Genomic DNA, 15,002 nt, shown 5'->3' with positions numbered 1-15,002 from the left:
CACCTCACCTAACTTTTATTTTCTGGAAAATCTGTTGGGATGGATGAACAAATGAACGATTCGCTACCACCTGTTTATGTCTAGCTGATGTTGAAAGTTCTGCCCACTTTCCTTGCAGTGGTATTTGAAGAATTACTCTCTGTTCTCCAAAAAGTCGTTCTCAAATTTCAGTGGTCATAGTGAGAAAGTAGCAAAGGACAAGTCACCCAAGACTTAGATTGCTGCAGAATAGTATTTGGGCAGGTTAGCTCTTCATTTTGGCTAAAAAATAGTACTGTGCCCAAAAGCAAAATACGGTGGATGCTGGAAATCTGGAATAAAATAGAAAATGCTGGAAAGACTCAGCAGGTCTGGCAGCATCTGTGAAGAGAAACAGAGTTAATGGGCCGGATTTTCAAAGCCTGCTGTGTGTGGGAGTGGGTGCAAGTGCGATTTGAATATCACGTTCTCTGAGGCTGGCACTGGATCCCGCCGCCTCCGGAACGTGATACTATTTTCAAAGTGCCACAGGCAGGGAGGGAACGGGTCGGGCGCATGAGTCCATTTAATTGCCTGTTGAGCTTATTAAAGAGTTCATTAACAGGCTTGTCAGTGTCAGTGAGCAATTTTTAAAGTCCAGAAATGGGGACGATGCCATGGGGGGAATACGACAGGGCTGTGAAGGGCCATGAGAGCTCTGGGGAGGGCTGATTAAATTAAAGCAGAGGCAGCAAATAAAGCTCAGCCGTTTCAGATGTGTCTCATTGTGGCTATTGCTGCAGTTGGAAGACTTGCTTTTCTCAGTGGTGAGTGGCAGGAATCCGAGAGAGACGTGTGCCTGCTGGCGTCAATGAGGCACCTGGGATAGCAGGGGAAGGCCTGGTGAACATACAAACGGGCTACTCTGATATTGGACAAAGCAGCCAGGATGAGCTTCAACAGATGCAACCTTCTGGACAGTAAGAAGCCAGAGGAGCACAGTGGGGGGGCTGCAAGGGGAGGAAAGCGCCGGGTGCACAGCCTGAGTCAGCTACCTACAGCCATCAAGGTCTCCGTCACCTTAATCATCTGTGCAACCAGGTCATTCTAGGGAGTTCAGCTGTGGAACTAGGTAGCATCTCGCAGTTGGCAGCTCATTGGGCTATGGGGCAGGGGACTACCCCCACTTTGACACAGATGGGTCTGCGCAGGTACAGAGGGCATTGGGTTCAGTCTCGCTGGATTTTTCCCAGCTGCTGAGCAACATTGCTTGCACCCATGTGGCCATCAAGCACCCAGTGACCAGCCAGTGAGATCCATCAACAGAAAGGGCTTCCACTCCCTCAACATCCAGCTTGTCCGCAACCACAACAAGAGCTTCCTCTGAAATAAAAACAGTGCTGGGAATACTCAGCAGGTCCGGCAGCATCTGTGGAGAAACTGGGAGAAACAGCAGCTTCCTCTGTGTGTGGACTTGCTTTTCTGGTGGCTGCCATAGCTCCTTCATCCTCCGCCAGTCCAGGCTGCCTCAGTACTTCACCCCATTCTCCAAAGTGCGTGGATGGATCGAAGTGAACAAGGGAAATCCCTTGAAGGGATGGCTACTGACCCATGTACAGTGTCCCAGACGAAGGCACAGAGGCGAAGCAACCGATGTCATGTGCTCAGTAGGCTAAACTTTGAGCAGGCCATCAGGTTTCTGAAGATGATCAGGTCATGAATAGAATAGAATAGAACATTACAGCGCAGTACAGGCCCTTCGGCCCTCGATGTTGCACCGATCTGTGAAACCATCTGACCTACACTATTCCATTTTCATCCATATGTCTATCCAATGACCACTTAAATGCCCTTAAAGTTGGCGAGTCTACTACTGTTGCAGGCAGGGCGTTCCACGCCCCTACTACTCTCTGAGTAAAGAAACTACCTCTAACATCTGTCCTATATCTATCACCCCTCAACTTAAAGCTATGTCCCTTCGTGTTTGCCATCACCATCCGAGGAAAAAGACTCTCACTATCCACCCTATCTAACCCTCTGATTATCTTATATGTCTCTATTAAGTCACCTCTCCTCCTCCTTCTCTCCAACGAAAACAACCTCAAGTCCCTCAGCCTTTCCTCGTAAGACCTTCCCTCCATACCAGGCAACATCCTAGTAAATCTCCTCTGCACCCTTTCCATAGCTTCCACATCCTTCCTATAATGCGGTGACCAGAACTGCTCGCAATACTCCAGGTGCGGTCTCACCAGAGTTTTGTACAGCTGCAGCATGACCTCGTGGCTCCGAAACTCGATCCCCCTACTAATAAAAGCTAACACACCATATGCCTTCTTAACAGCCCTATTAACCTGGGTGGCAACTTTCAGGGATTTATGTACCTGGACACCAAGATCTCTCTGTTCATCTACACTACCAAGAATCTTCCCATTAGCCCAGTACTCTGCATTCCTGTTACTCCTTCCAAAGTGAATCACCTCACACTTTTCCGCATTAAACTCCATTTGCCATCTCTCAGCCCAGCTCTGCAGCCTATCTATGTCCCTCTGTACCCTACAACATCCATCGGCACTATCCACAACTCCACCGACCTTCGTGTCATCCGCAAATTTACTAACCCACCCTTCTACACCCTCTTCCAGGTCATTTATAAAAATGACAAACAGCAGTGGCCCCAAAACAGATCCTTGCGGTACACCACTAGTAACTAAACTCCAGGCTGAACATTTGCCATCAACCACCACCCTCTGTCTTCTTTCAGCTAGCCAATTTCTGATCCAAAGCACTAAATCACCTTCAACCCCATACTTCCGTATTTTCTGCAATAGCCTACCGTGGGGAACCTTATCAAAGGTCATGCCCTCCAGTAACCTCCTGCAAGGGTCTTGGTCATTATGGTGGTCTGTTGCGCTCTCCAGGGAGGTGGTGACCGTGCAGTGAGACCCTGGAAGGAAACAGTTTATCGGGGGAGGAGCAGGAGAAAAGCGATGAGGAGGTGGAGGGGGTAACACTGAACAGAGTGATGCTCCTGCTGCATGACGAGATGGCCTCCTCCTGCCACCCTCTGGGAAGAGGACCTCCTCCCTCTCCTTCACATCCTGCCGAATTAGATTCAAGTGGGTATCATTGAAGCAAGGGTCTGCCCTACCCCTAGTGCCAGGCCTTCAGCTCTCCTGTGACATCTCGCTTCCCTTTGGTTATGTGGAAGAAGCAGCCTCAGTGATGGCTGCCATAGAAGTCTACATGAGCCCTCACACTTGATCTGACCCACTGCCATTTTCAATCCCACTAACTCTAAGTGGACAGGAAGCCCGTCTCCATACCAATTAAGGGTTTACCCGTAGAAAATTGCAATCTGAATCAGTTTCCCACAGGCGGTAGGTTTCTGACCCAAAACAGACCCGGTTCCTGTTTCCCACCTCCATAATGAAAATCCAGCCCAATGTTTCAGCTCATTGATCTGCCGAGTAATTCTAGCCTTTTCTGTTTTTATATATTAAATAGTACAGGGTATCATTTTTAAGAATGAAAAAGATGGAAATGGGACAACCGGGAAAAAAACTTAGGAAAAGAATGGCAAACTGAATAAAGATTTGGGACTGGCACTCACCCATCAGAGCATAACAGTTTTCACAGCGAGGAAGTTGCTGGAATGAGGGCAGTTTCTACCACTGTGCTTAAAAATAACTAAATTTGTATTTGTCATAATTTTGACTTTCATATCTAATGTTTTGTTGCTGTTCTGATTGCTTTATATTGAGAGTCTTGAAGGAACAATGGAAAATACTTCTCAGCCTTGTTCCTGTAAACCACTTATTTAAAGATAGGTTTTCCCTATTTTAAGTAAGTGTACCCGTTGCATAAATTTGAACATGTATATAAATGGATCAGGTTCTTTAATTTTGTTATGTGTCCCTTCATTTGAAGTTTTTTTAAACACGCAGATTGCAAGAAAGTATTGTTAAAAGTTTATGCAGGATTGTCACCAATGCTGCACTTGCCTTATTCTTTGCAACAATGTTTTTAGAATGCCCAGTTTTGGGGACCTGAGGAAATTAAAAAAAAAATCTGAAGTAAAACTTCAATTGCTGTTAGTTTGAAGGGGTTCACCGAGTATTGGTCTCGAACAACTCAATGTTAATTTCTATGTATTTATCATTTCAAATTGCAGAGAAAAGGAATAAGCATTAGAAATCCAATACATATATTGCATAATCCACTATTTCGAGAACAGCAGTGTCAATAGATTGGAATTGTGCAGGTTTTATACTTTCACTGTTGTATTGAGATGCTGTTTGTTCCTTCTGTATTTTGTTTCAATGTCCTTGAGTTTTGAACAGAAGTATTAACTTGAAAAATGTCTTAAACCTACTGCACGATAATTGGGTTGTTTCCCTAATGATTTCCAATTTAAATTTCAGCAAGAAGCATTATTGCTGTGCAATAAGATTAGTAATGCGATTAATAGGATTGACAAGATGTTTAATTCAGAGTTCGAAGCTGAAATGGATGAATCTGAATGTGCAACTTTACAGCAGTACTACAGGGAAACCATGATTCAAAGCTATAACTTTGGTTTTGAGGTAATGCTCCTGATGCACTTGACTTCTTTTTGAAAGAATGAGGATATGAAGAAGCCTATTCCACTAAGATCCCTTTAAAATGAGCTAATTGAGGTTTAAACTAATATTTAAAATTACTTGCAGCTGTTCCAGAACAGGATCGGTAGTTATAATGAAATCTGACCTAAACAGATAGTTTTTAAAAATAATTTCTTTTGTGTCATTAAGTTGCATAATAAAAAAAAATATTTTTGCAAGTTAGTCAGCACTGCCTTAGCTGGGATTACAGGGCGAAGTTCCCCACCCCACAACTTTGCCATCAATATTGCTTCACGATTAACTGGCTGTGGCTCAATTTAATCGAGAAGTGATGATTGATATTTTGGAATACTGCACCTTTCTCTGAAGTTCCACAGAGCAACATGCCTCGATCAGTGATATTGAGTTAGGCAGATTAAAGTTACAGGCAGCCTTGGGCTTGAACTTGCAAGCCTCACATTACCAAGCAAGTACTCTAATAGCATGGATCAGCAAGGTTGTTTTCAAAACTCCACTTATTTTCCTTGCAAGTTGCTGCACATGTTTCTCAGACTGCCTCTTCAGTTTTGAGGCTGATGTTCTTGTCAATATTAAGGATTCAGTTTAAAAAAAGTGAGTTTAGTGAGCATTTTAACATTTTTTTCAAAAATTGTAATTTTTGGGGGGTCTCTAGGTATTCTCTTTTCTGGAGAATAGAACCATTTTTTTTCAATTTGGGTATTCGTTCATTAAGTACTCACTGTAAATGTAGAGCACAGCCACCATCTCTGATGTACCCCCATTACACCAGAACAATATGAGAATGCTAATTTACTATCAGTTTGTGTCATGTAAATACATACTAGAAACTGTACAGACTTGCTTCAGGGGAAATCATTGTGACCATCAAAGAGAGGAGGCCTGTAAGACCAGAAGTAGGTCATTCAGCCCCTTGAACTGTTCTGCCATTAAATTAGATCTGTTCCTCAATTCCAATGACATGCCTTTGCTTGATAATCTATTGATACCTTTAACAAAAATTTATCGATGTCCATCTTGAAAATTGCAATTAACCACATTCTTCGCATTTTGAGGAGCAGGTTCCAGATTTCCACTACTCTTCGTGTGAAAAGTGCTTCCTGATTTCACTCCTGAATGGCCTAGCTCTAACTTTATGCCCTCTTGTTCTGGATTCCCCCACCAGAGGAAATAGCTTCACTGTGTCTACCCGATTAAATTCCTTTATCATTTTAAGTTATCATGAGTAGATCACCCAACAACCTTTTAAACTCTTGAATATATAATCCATGTTTATGCAACTTGTCCTCATAATTTAATACTTTAAACATTGGTATCTTTCTAGTGAATATGTGGCATATCTTTTCCAAAGCCAGTATATGCTTGAAATGAAGGCTAACATTCCATTGGCCTTTTTGAGTATCTTTTGTACCTGTGCACTAACTTTTAGTAGTTTGTGTACAAGGACCCTTTGGTCCTCTATAGCTCCTGGTCTATCACCATTAAGAAAGTATTGCAATTTGTCGTCCTCAGATCCAAGTGGGTGGTCTGTCACTTCTCCACTTTGAACTTCATCTGACTCAGTTTTGCCCTTTCCCAATTTGATCTCCAGTCATAGAAAGGACAGACAGTTTCCATAAAAATCCCTTTGTCACTGTACCTCTTATCTCATGTAAAACCTTTACTTATTGAAAAGTTGCAATTTTTTGATTGTTTTATGCTTCACCTTCCTTTGTTGCCAAACAAATCTGATTTTGTTAGAAACTGGAGTAAAATACTCAATGTACTTTCATTTATATATATTTTAAAATTACTTTTGTCTTTCCAGTATCACAAAGAAGTTGTGCGTCTGATGTCTGGAGAATTCAGGCAGAAGATAGGGGACAAATTTATAAGATTTGCTAAAAAATGGATGACCTATGTGCTTACAAAATGTGAAAGCGGGAGGGGAACAAGACCCAGGTTAGAAATATCCTTGTAAAAATAAATAATTTTGGATCCTCTTCCAATTTTATCCTACTAATGTTATGGTCCATTTGCAGGTGGGCAACCCAAGGCTTTGATTTCCTCCAGGCTATTGAACCAGGATTTATTTCAGCACTTCCAGACGAGGACTTCCTGGTGAATTGCCTTTACATACTTTTTAAAAATAATCACACCTGCCTTTTGTGATCTTTACCGTGTGTCACCTGGTAGTCATGTATGGATGTTTTATCAATAAGTCAGTCAACCTATAGCAATGCTTCAGGAAATAGTCACAAAGGTTGTAATTGAGTCATGCCCCAGTCTCTACTGGCTTCGAAGCTAAACGTTATCCCGTTTTTTTTTTTGTTTACAAGCTGTTGTCTTAAATATGATCATTTTACAGGTCATTGTTTGATCACCACTGTGCTTGTCCATAATGCAAACCTATTATGAGGGAAATACGTTATTGTCTCAGCTGTTGGTCCTTTTCCATTTTTAATCTCGTATAAAGTTTTAAACGAGTGTCGGCTCGTCCGTGCTGAAGTTATATGGTGCTGCACTCTGTCTCAAAGCGCATTATACCCAGTGAAGTACATTTAATGTGTAGTTACTGTTGTAATGTAGGAAATACAACAGCCAGTTTGCACACAGCAAGGCCCCACAAACAGCAATAAGATTAAATGACCAGATAATTTTTTTTTCCACTGATGTTGGTTGAGGGATAGATATTGGCCAAGGCACCGGGGATAACTCCTCTGCTCTTCAAAATAGTGCAATGGGATCTTTTATGTCCACCTGAGAGAGCAGACAGGGTCTCATCCGAAAGATAAATTGATAATTGATACGCGGCTCCTCATGAAGTAAAATATAAATCATACAGCCTTGTTTTACATTTGTGCTTTATTTTCAAAGCTGTGAAAGTGGGAGAAACTATTTTTGTGAGGCTTCCCTTCATTGTCTATCCCTTTAAAAATTTAACAGATTGAACTGATTTTTTTGGTTTGGGCAGTTCACATTGCCATATAGGTTTTTATTTTCTGGGAGATGCATCAGAACTGCTGTGATTTTTATAATGCACAGTCTGATTTTTGCAGAACATTCATGGGACTGCAATGGTACTTTTCGATTAATTAAGTCTTAGGTGGGTGAGCTAACAGAATTTTAAACTTGTTTTAGCTTTATTGTTGATGCGTATCTTTTATTACTTTTTGCAGAGTTTGCAGTCTCTAATCAATGAGTGCATCGGTCATGTGATAGGAAAGCCTCATAGCCCTGTGACAGGTTTGTGTTGAGTGTTGTACAGAAATAACAGAGAATGCTGGAAATACTCAGCAGTTCAAGCACCATCTGTGGGGACAGAAGCAGAGTTATCATTTCAAGTCAATGATCTTTCACCAGCTATTTGGAATTGGCAGTTCAGGTAGCATATCTGAGAAGATGCCAAACCATTCAAATAAGTCATTGAAAAATTATCCTAAAAGCATTTCAGCATCTGTGATTTTGGCTAATTAATTTTATTAATTGTCCTGGAAAACTTGACCATGCTTATTTTTATTAAAATGTATAAAATATTTGAAGTGGAGTAATGCAATCTAATATTGAAACAATCCTGTTATATTTTTAACTATTTTAAACACCATTGATAAAAGTCCATTTTTTTTTGGTGATGTAAATCATCAAAAAGTTAGTACAAAACAATTTGACAAACGAGATTTATGTCATAACTAGGTTAAATTTGGAAAAAATTGTAAAAATTATGGAATGTTGTAATCTTGTACCACAAAAGGATGATATTTGGCCTATCGAGTCTGTGCCTACTCCTTGAAAGAGCTCTCCAATTAGTTTCACTCTTCCACTCTCCATTGCCCAACAGATTCTTCCTTTTCGAGTATTCAATTCCATTTTGAAAGTTACCGTCGAAACTGCTTCCACCACCCATTCAGGCAGTGCATTCCTAATAAGAACTGACTGCATAATTTTTATAGGGAATTTTATATTCATGTTGTATTTTTGTATCATTATACAGCATTTGAGAGAACACATCCTGTTTGTCTCCATGGTGCTTGATATTCGGCTTGTAGCATTAAAGTTTACAGCTTCACAACAGTATTGGTTCTGCTTAGAAGCTTTTTCATGTTTCCTGGGCATTATTGTCAATGATATTACAGATGTAGGCCCAATAAATGTGCAACATTGCATTAATTTTAATATGTACTTTACAGGAATTCATCGAAATAGCCCTCGCCCCATCAAAGTACCTCGATGCCATAGTGACCCACCAAATCCGCACCTCATCATCCCTACACCTGAGGGATTCAGGTACAGTACTTCATATAATCGCTCTCCACTTTGACGTAACTTGAGAGCAGGGTTGGAAGTTTTATTGACTTAACACTTTTCATCTTCTGTTAAACCATTCTTTGAATACAATGACAGTGCCAAACAGCATTACATTCCTTAATACAGAAAACTACTTGCCAGTTCAAGTTAATTAAGTTACCCAGATTTATTCAGTAATATCTGATTCCAGTGTTCTTGGTTGTATTGGCCTGTCAGAAGTGGACTCCTCGCAGAGATTCTGAAAATGCCTATAGACTATATTTGAATATTGACTAAACTCAAACTAAACCAATCTCCTGCAGTCTCTGTGACCAATAGTTATCTCCTTGCAGGCATCAACCTCCTGTATACCTGACCAATAGCTACCCTCCTGTAGTATCTCTGACCGATAGCCATCTTCTTGCAGTTTCTCTGACCATGCTCCTGCTGCCCTGTCCTTCTAAGTAGTAGGGGTCGCGGGTTTTGGCTGTCCTGTGAATAAGACTTGGCAAGTTGCTGCAGTGCATCTTGTAGATTATATGTACTGCATGATGTACTGGCGGTGGAGAGAGTGAATGTTTAAGGTGGTGGATGGGATGCCAGTCAAGAGGCTGCTTTATCCTGGATGGTGTTGAGCTTCTTGAGTGTTGTTGGAGCTGCACTTATCCAGGCAAGTGGGAGTATTCCATTGCACTCCTGACTTGTGCCTTGTAAATGGTGGACAGGCTTTGGGAAGACTAGTTACTGCAGAATACCCAACCTCTGACCTGCTCTTGTAGCCACAGTATTTATGTGGCTGGTCTAGTTAAGCTTCTGGTCAGTGTTGATTGGGGGGGTGGGTGGGGGAGTCCACCGATGGTGCTGCCATTAAATGTCAAGGGCATGGTGGTTGGACTTGCTTTTGTTGGAAATGGTCATTACCTGGCAATAGTGTGGCGTGTATGTTACTTGCCACTTATTAGTCTAAGCCCGAATGTTGTCTAGATCTTGCTGCATGCAGGGGCAGAATGCTTCATTATCTGAGGAGTTCTGAATGGAGCTGAATACTGTGTGATCATCGAGCATCCCCACTCTGACCTTACAATGGAGACAACTGAAGATGGTTGCACCTAGGGCAATGCCCTGAGGAACTCCTGCAGCAATGTCCTGGGGATGAAAGGATTGGCCTTCAATAACTGCAATCATGGTTCTTTGTGGTAGGTCTGACTGTGACCCATGGAGAGTTTTCCCTTGGATTCGGTTCTGCTCGGCCTCCTTGATGCCACACTCTGTCAATTGTTGCCTTGTTGTCAAGGGCAGCCACTGTCACCTCACTTCTGGAATTCTATTCTTTTATCCACATTTGGACCAAGGCTGTAAAGAGGTCTGGAGCTGACCTGTTGGTGGAATCCAAGTTGAGCATCAATGAGCAGGTTATTGGTGAATAATTACCACTCGATAGCACTGTCAATTCCATCACTTTGCTGTTGATTGAGAGTAGACTGAGAGTAGACTGATGGGACAGTAATTGGCCGGATCAGATTGGATTTGTCCTGCTTTTTATGGACTGGACTTAACTAGGCCGTTTTCCACTTTCAGATAGATGCCAGTGTTGTACTGTTCTGGAACAGCTTGGCTAGAGGCGCAGCTAGTTCTGGACGCAAGTCTTCAGTGCTACAGCTGGGATGTTGTCAAGGCCCATAATCTTTGCCGTATTCAATGTATTCTGCTGTTTCTTGATATCAAGTGAAGTAAATTATATTGACTGAAGACTGGCTTCTGTAATGGTACGGACCTCAGGAGAAAGCCAAGATGGATCATCTGCTCCGCTTTCTGGCTGATAATGGGTGAAAGCGTTTGAGCCTTGTCTTTTGCACTTCTGTGCTCAGCTCCACCATCATTGGACCACTTCTTCCTGTTAGTTGTTTCATTGTCCACCACCATTCATGACTGGATGTGTCAGAACTGTAGAGCTTTGATCTATTTTGTTGGTTGTGTATTGCTTAGTTCTGTCTATAGCATGCTGCTTCCACTGTTTAGTGTGAATGTAGTACTGAATTGTAGCCTCACCAGGTTCGCTGATCATTTTTAGGCATGCTTGCTGCTCCTCCAGGCATGCTCTTCTACAGTCATTCATTTATACACAATGGGAAACATTTAAAGAAATGATGCAGAATTTTCAGCATAAAATGTTCCATTATAAAACAAAAGCTCAGCATGAGAGGCCCATCCATGGTTTACAAGGGAAAGTAAAGATAATAGGTTAAAGAAAGAGGCTTATAATGTTGGTAAGAATGGTAGTAAGTCTGAGGATTGGGAGAGTTTTAGAAACCAACAATAGTTGATGAGGGAAAAATGAGAGTAAACTAGCCATGGATATAAAAAACTAAGAGTTTTTACAAGTATATAAAAAGGAGAGTAGATAAAGTAACATTGGTCTCTTAGAGGCAGTTACAGGAGAAATTATAATGGGAGTGAGGCAATGGCAAAGATGCTGCACTAATATTTGATGTCCGTCTTCACAGTAAAAAGACACAAATTACGTATCAGAAGTGGGTAACCAAGGAGCTAATATGCAGAAAAAAAAGTATTAGAGAAACTTAAGGGCTAAAAGCCGACAAATCCCCAGGACCTGATGGCCTACATCCAAAGGTTCTAAAAGAGGTAGCTGCAGAGATGGTGGATGCACTGGTTAAGATTTTCCTAGATCCTAGAACTGTCCAAGCAGATTGGAAATTAGCAAATGTAACACTGCAATTCAATAAAGGAGGGAGAGAGAAAACAGGGAACTACAGACCAGTTAGCCTTACGTCAGTCATCGGGAAAATGCCGGAATCTATTATTAAGGAAGTCTTAATGCATCTAGAAAATCATAGTGGAATCAACATGGTTTTACGAAAGGGAAATTGTATATGACAAATTTATTAGAGTTTTTTTTGGAGGATGTAATTAGTAGGATAGATAAAGGGAAGCCAGTAGCTGTAGTTTACTTGGATTTCCAAAAGACACACTAAAAGTTAATACACAAGATAAGGGCTCATGGAGTTGTGGAGTAATAGCATGGATGGAGGACTGGTTAATGGAGAGGCAGCAGAGAGCAGGAATAAATGGGGCATTTTCATGTTGGCAGACTGTAACGAGTGGAGTGCCGCAAGGATCAACTATTTACAATCTATATTAATGACTTTGATGAAAACGCTGAGGGTAATGTATCCAAGTTTGCTGCTGATACAAAGCTAGGTGGGAATGTAAACTGAGGAGGACACAAAAAGACTGCAAAGAGATATAGACAGGTGGGCAACAAGGAGGCAATTGGAATATAATGTGGAGCAATGTGAGGTTTTTCACTTTGGTAGTACAAATAGAAAAGCAGAATATTTTTAAAAATGTATGAAACTTTAAAATGTTCTTGATCAGAGAGATTTGGGTGTACTCCACAAGGAACGCAGAAAGGTAGTATGCAGCTGCAGCAAGCAGTTAGGGCAAATAGCATGTTGACCTTTATTGCAAGGGGGGATCGGACTACAAGAATAAAGAAGTTTTGCTACACTTGTGCAGGTCTTTGGTGAGACCACATCTGGAGTACTGTGCACAGTTTTTGTCTCCATATCTAAGGAAGCATAAATAAAAACAAAGTGCTGGAAATACTCAGGTCAGGCAGCATCTATGGAGAGAGAAGCAGAGTTAACGTTTCAGGTCTGTGACCTGAACTGATGAAAGAGATGAAACAGATGCTACCTGACCTGCTGAGTATTTCCAGCACTTTCTGTTTTTATTTCAGATTTCCAGCATCTGCAGTATTTTGCTTTTAACTAAGGAAGCATATACTTGACTTGGAGGTGGTCCAGCGAAGGTTCACTAGATTGGTTCCTGGGATGAGAGAGGCTTGACCTATGATGAGAGGCTGAGTAACTTGGGCCTGTACTCTCTGGAGGTTAAGAGAATGACAGGTGATCGTATTGAAACATACAAGATTCCGAAGGAGCTTGGTAGGGTAAACACCGAGAGGCTGTTTCCACTGGCTGTGGAATCGAGAACACTGGGGCACAGTCTCAGGATGAGGGGGGCGATCATTTAGGACTGAGATGAGGAGAAGTTTCTTCACTCAATGTTGTGAATCTTTGGAATTGTCTACCCCAGAGGTTATAGATGATCCTTCATTAAGTATATTCAAGATTGAGATCGATAGGTAGATTTTTTTCTCTCGGAATTACGGGATATGGGAAACAGACAGGAAAATGGAACTGAGGCAAAAGATCAGCTATGCTTGTATTGAATGGCGGAGCAGGTTTGAGGGGCCATATGGTTTACTCCTGCTCCTATCTCTTACATTCTAATGAACCAGGGTTGTTCCCCTGGCTTGATAGTAATGGTGGAGTGAGGAATATGCTAGGCCACGAGATTACGGATTGTGCTAGAACAGAATCCTGCTGCTCTAGGCCCACAGTGCTTCTTGGATGCCCACTTTTGAGCTGCTGTTCTATCCCATTTAGCATGATGGTAGTGCTACACAACACAATGGAGGGCGTCCTCAGTGTGAAGATGTGACTTGGTCTCCATAAGGTCTGTGCAATCGTCACTCGTCCGGTACTGTTGTGGATAGATGCGTTTGCAACAGGTAGATTGGTGAGGACGTGGTCAAGTAGGTTTTTCTCTTCTGTTAGTTCTCTCACCATCTGCAGCAGGACCAGTCTGACAGCTGTGTCCTTCAAATCAGTCAGTAGTGGTCCTACTGACCACTCTTGGTGATGGACATTAAAGTTCCCCACCCAGAGTAATTCTGTGCTTTTGCTGTCCTTGGTGGTTCTTCGAAGTGGTGTTCAACATGGAGGACTACTGATTCATCAACTAAGGGTGGGCAGTCAGTGATGTTCAGCAGAAGGTTTCCTTGCCCATAATTATCCTAATACCATGAAGCATCATGGGTTCTGGCGTTAAAGTCGAAGATTCCCAGGCCCACTTCTTCCCTACTGTATACCCACTGTGCCACCATCTCTGGTCGGTCTGCCCTACTAGTTGGTCAGGGCATACCCTGGGATGGTGCTGGAAGAGTCTGGGACATTGGCTGAAAGATATGATTCTGAGAGTAGGACTATGTCAGGCTGTTGCTTGACTAGTCTGTGGGACAGCTCTCCCAATTTTGGCACAAGTCTGGCTGGTGAGGATTTTGCAGGGTGCACTGGGCTGGTTCTGCCTTTGCTATATCTGAATCTGGTGCCAAGGTCGATGCCAGGTGACCTGTCGTGTTTTATTCTTAATACAGTTTTTTAAAGCAGTTTTGATACAGCTGAGTGGCTTGCTAAGCTATTCAGATGGCAATTAAGAGTCGACTACATTGCATTAGGTCTAGAGTCAAATGCAGGCCAGACCAGGAGACGATGATGATTTCCTTCCCTAAAGCAATTAGTGAACCAGATTGGTTTTTTTTGAGAATCAGGTAGTTTCATGGTTATCATTACTGATACTAGCTTTTTAATTCCAGATTTATTTAATTAATTAATTGAATTAAAATTTCCCAGCTTCCGTGGTGGGATTTGAACTCATGTCTCCGGATAATTAGTCCAGACCCCTGGATTACTAGTCCAGTAACATAACCACTATGCTACCGTACCCCTTTTGTCTGTGATTCTTTGGCTTTGCTATCTGCTCTCAGCACTTAAAATGGTAAGTGTCACTTGTACGTGCATGCTGTTGGTACGTACATGAGATCATTGTAACATGACTCTGTAGAATAGCAAACTAATTCTAAAATTTATTCTAAATCAAGGTCTAGCCAGTCCTTTTGCTGCACTTGGTAACCAACTGGTAGACGTATGTTAACTTCTGGTTTCTAATGATGGCCTGTATTGATGATCAAAATGTTACCTTAAAAGTTCTGCCTTCCCCAAGTTAGGAATATTTCAGCTTTGCTCACTAGTTAATATTTCTATGTAAAAGCAAAATACTGCAGATGCTGGAAATCTGAAATAAAAACAAAGTGTTGGAAATACTCAGCAGATCGGGCAGCATCTGTGGAGAGAGAAACAAAGTTAACGTTTCAGTTCTGTGACCTTTCATCAGAACTGGCAAAGGTTAGAAAAGAATTAGGTTTTAAGCAAGTGAAGCAGGGAGTTGTGGTTGGTGGGGAAGGGAACAAAAGGGAAGGTGTGTGATAGGGCAGAGGGCAGGAGAGATTAAATAACA

At 41.8% G+C, this 15,002-nt stretch overlaps 1 protein-coding gene across 5 annotated transcripts in view; it reads left to right on the top strand.

Annotated features, from left to right (window-relative positions):
• Positions 1 to 15,002, top strand: part of map3k4 (mitogen-activated protein kinase kinase kinase 4) — a 221,808-nt gene that overhangs the window by 165,172 nt on the left and 41,634 nt on the right. For all 5 annotated transcript variants that reach the window (XR_010976168.1, XM_068044617.1, XM_068044615.1 and 2 more), the window contains 5 exons: positions 4,380 to 4,541; positions 6,385 to 6,518; positions 6,599 to 6,677; positions 7,736 to 7,802; positions 8,744 to 8,840. Coding sequence is in view for 4 of the 5 variants with exons in the window: in XM_068044617.1 (XP_067900718.1) it covers positions 4,380 to 4,541; positions 6,385 to 6,518; positions 6,599 to 6,677; positions 7,736 to 7,802; positions 8,744 to 8,840 (539 nt within the window). In the remaining variant the exon portion in view is untranslated. The remainder of the gene's footprint in view (positions 1 to 4,379; positions 4,542 to 6,384; positions 6,519 to 6,598; positions 6,678 to 7,735; positions 7,803 to 8,743; positions 8,841 to 15,002) is intronic.

This window comes from Heterodontus francisci, chromosome 13, assembly GCF_036365525.1.
Source record: "Heterodontus francisci isolate sHetFra1 chromosome 13, sHetFra1.hap1, whole genome shotgun sequence".
NCBI classification, from domain to species: domain Eukaryota; kingdom Metazoa; phylum Chordata; class Chondrichthyes; order Heterodontiformes; family Heterodontidae; genus Heterodontus; species Heterodontus francisci.
The sequence above is the reverse complement of the archived record's forward strand: the minus strand, read 5'-3'. Positions and strand labels throughout refer to the sequence as shown.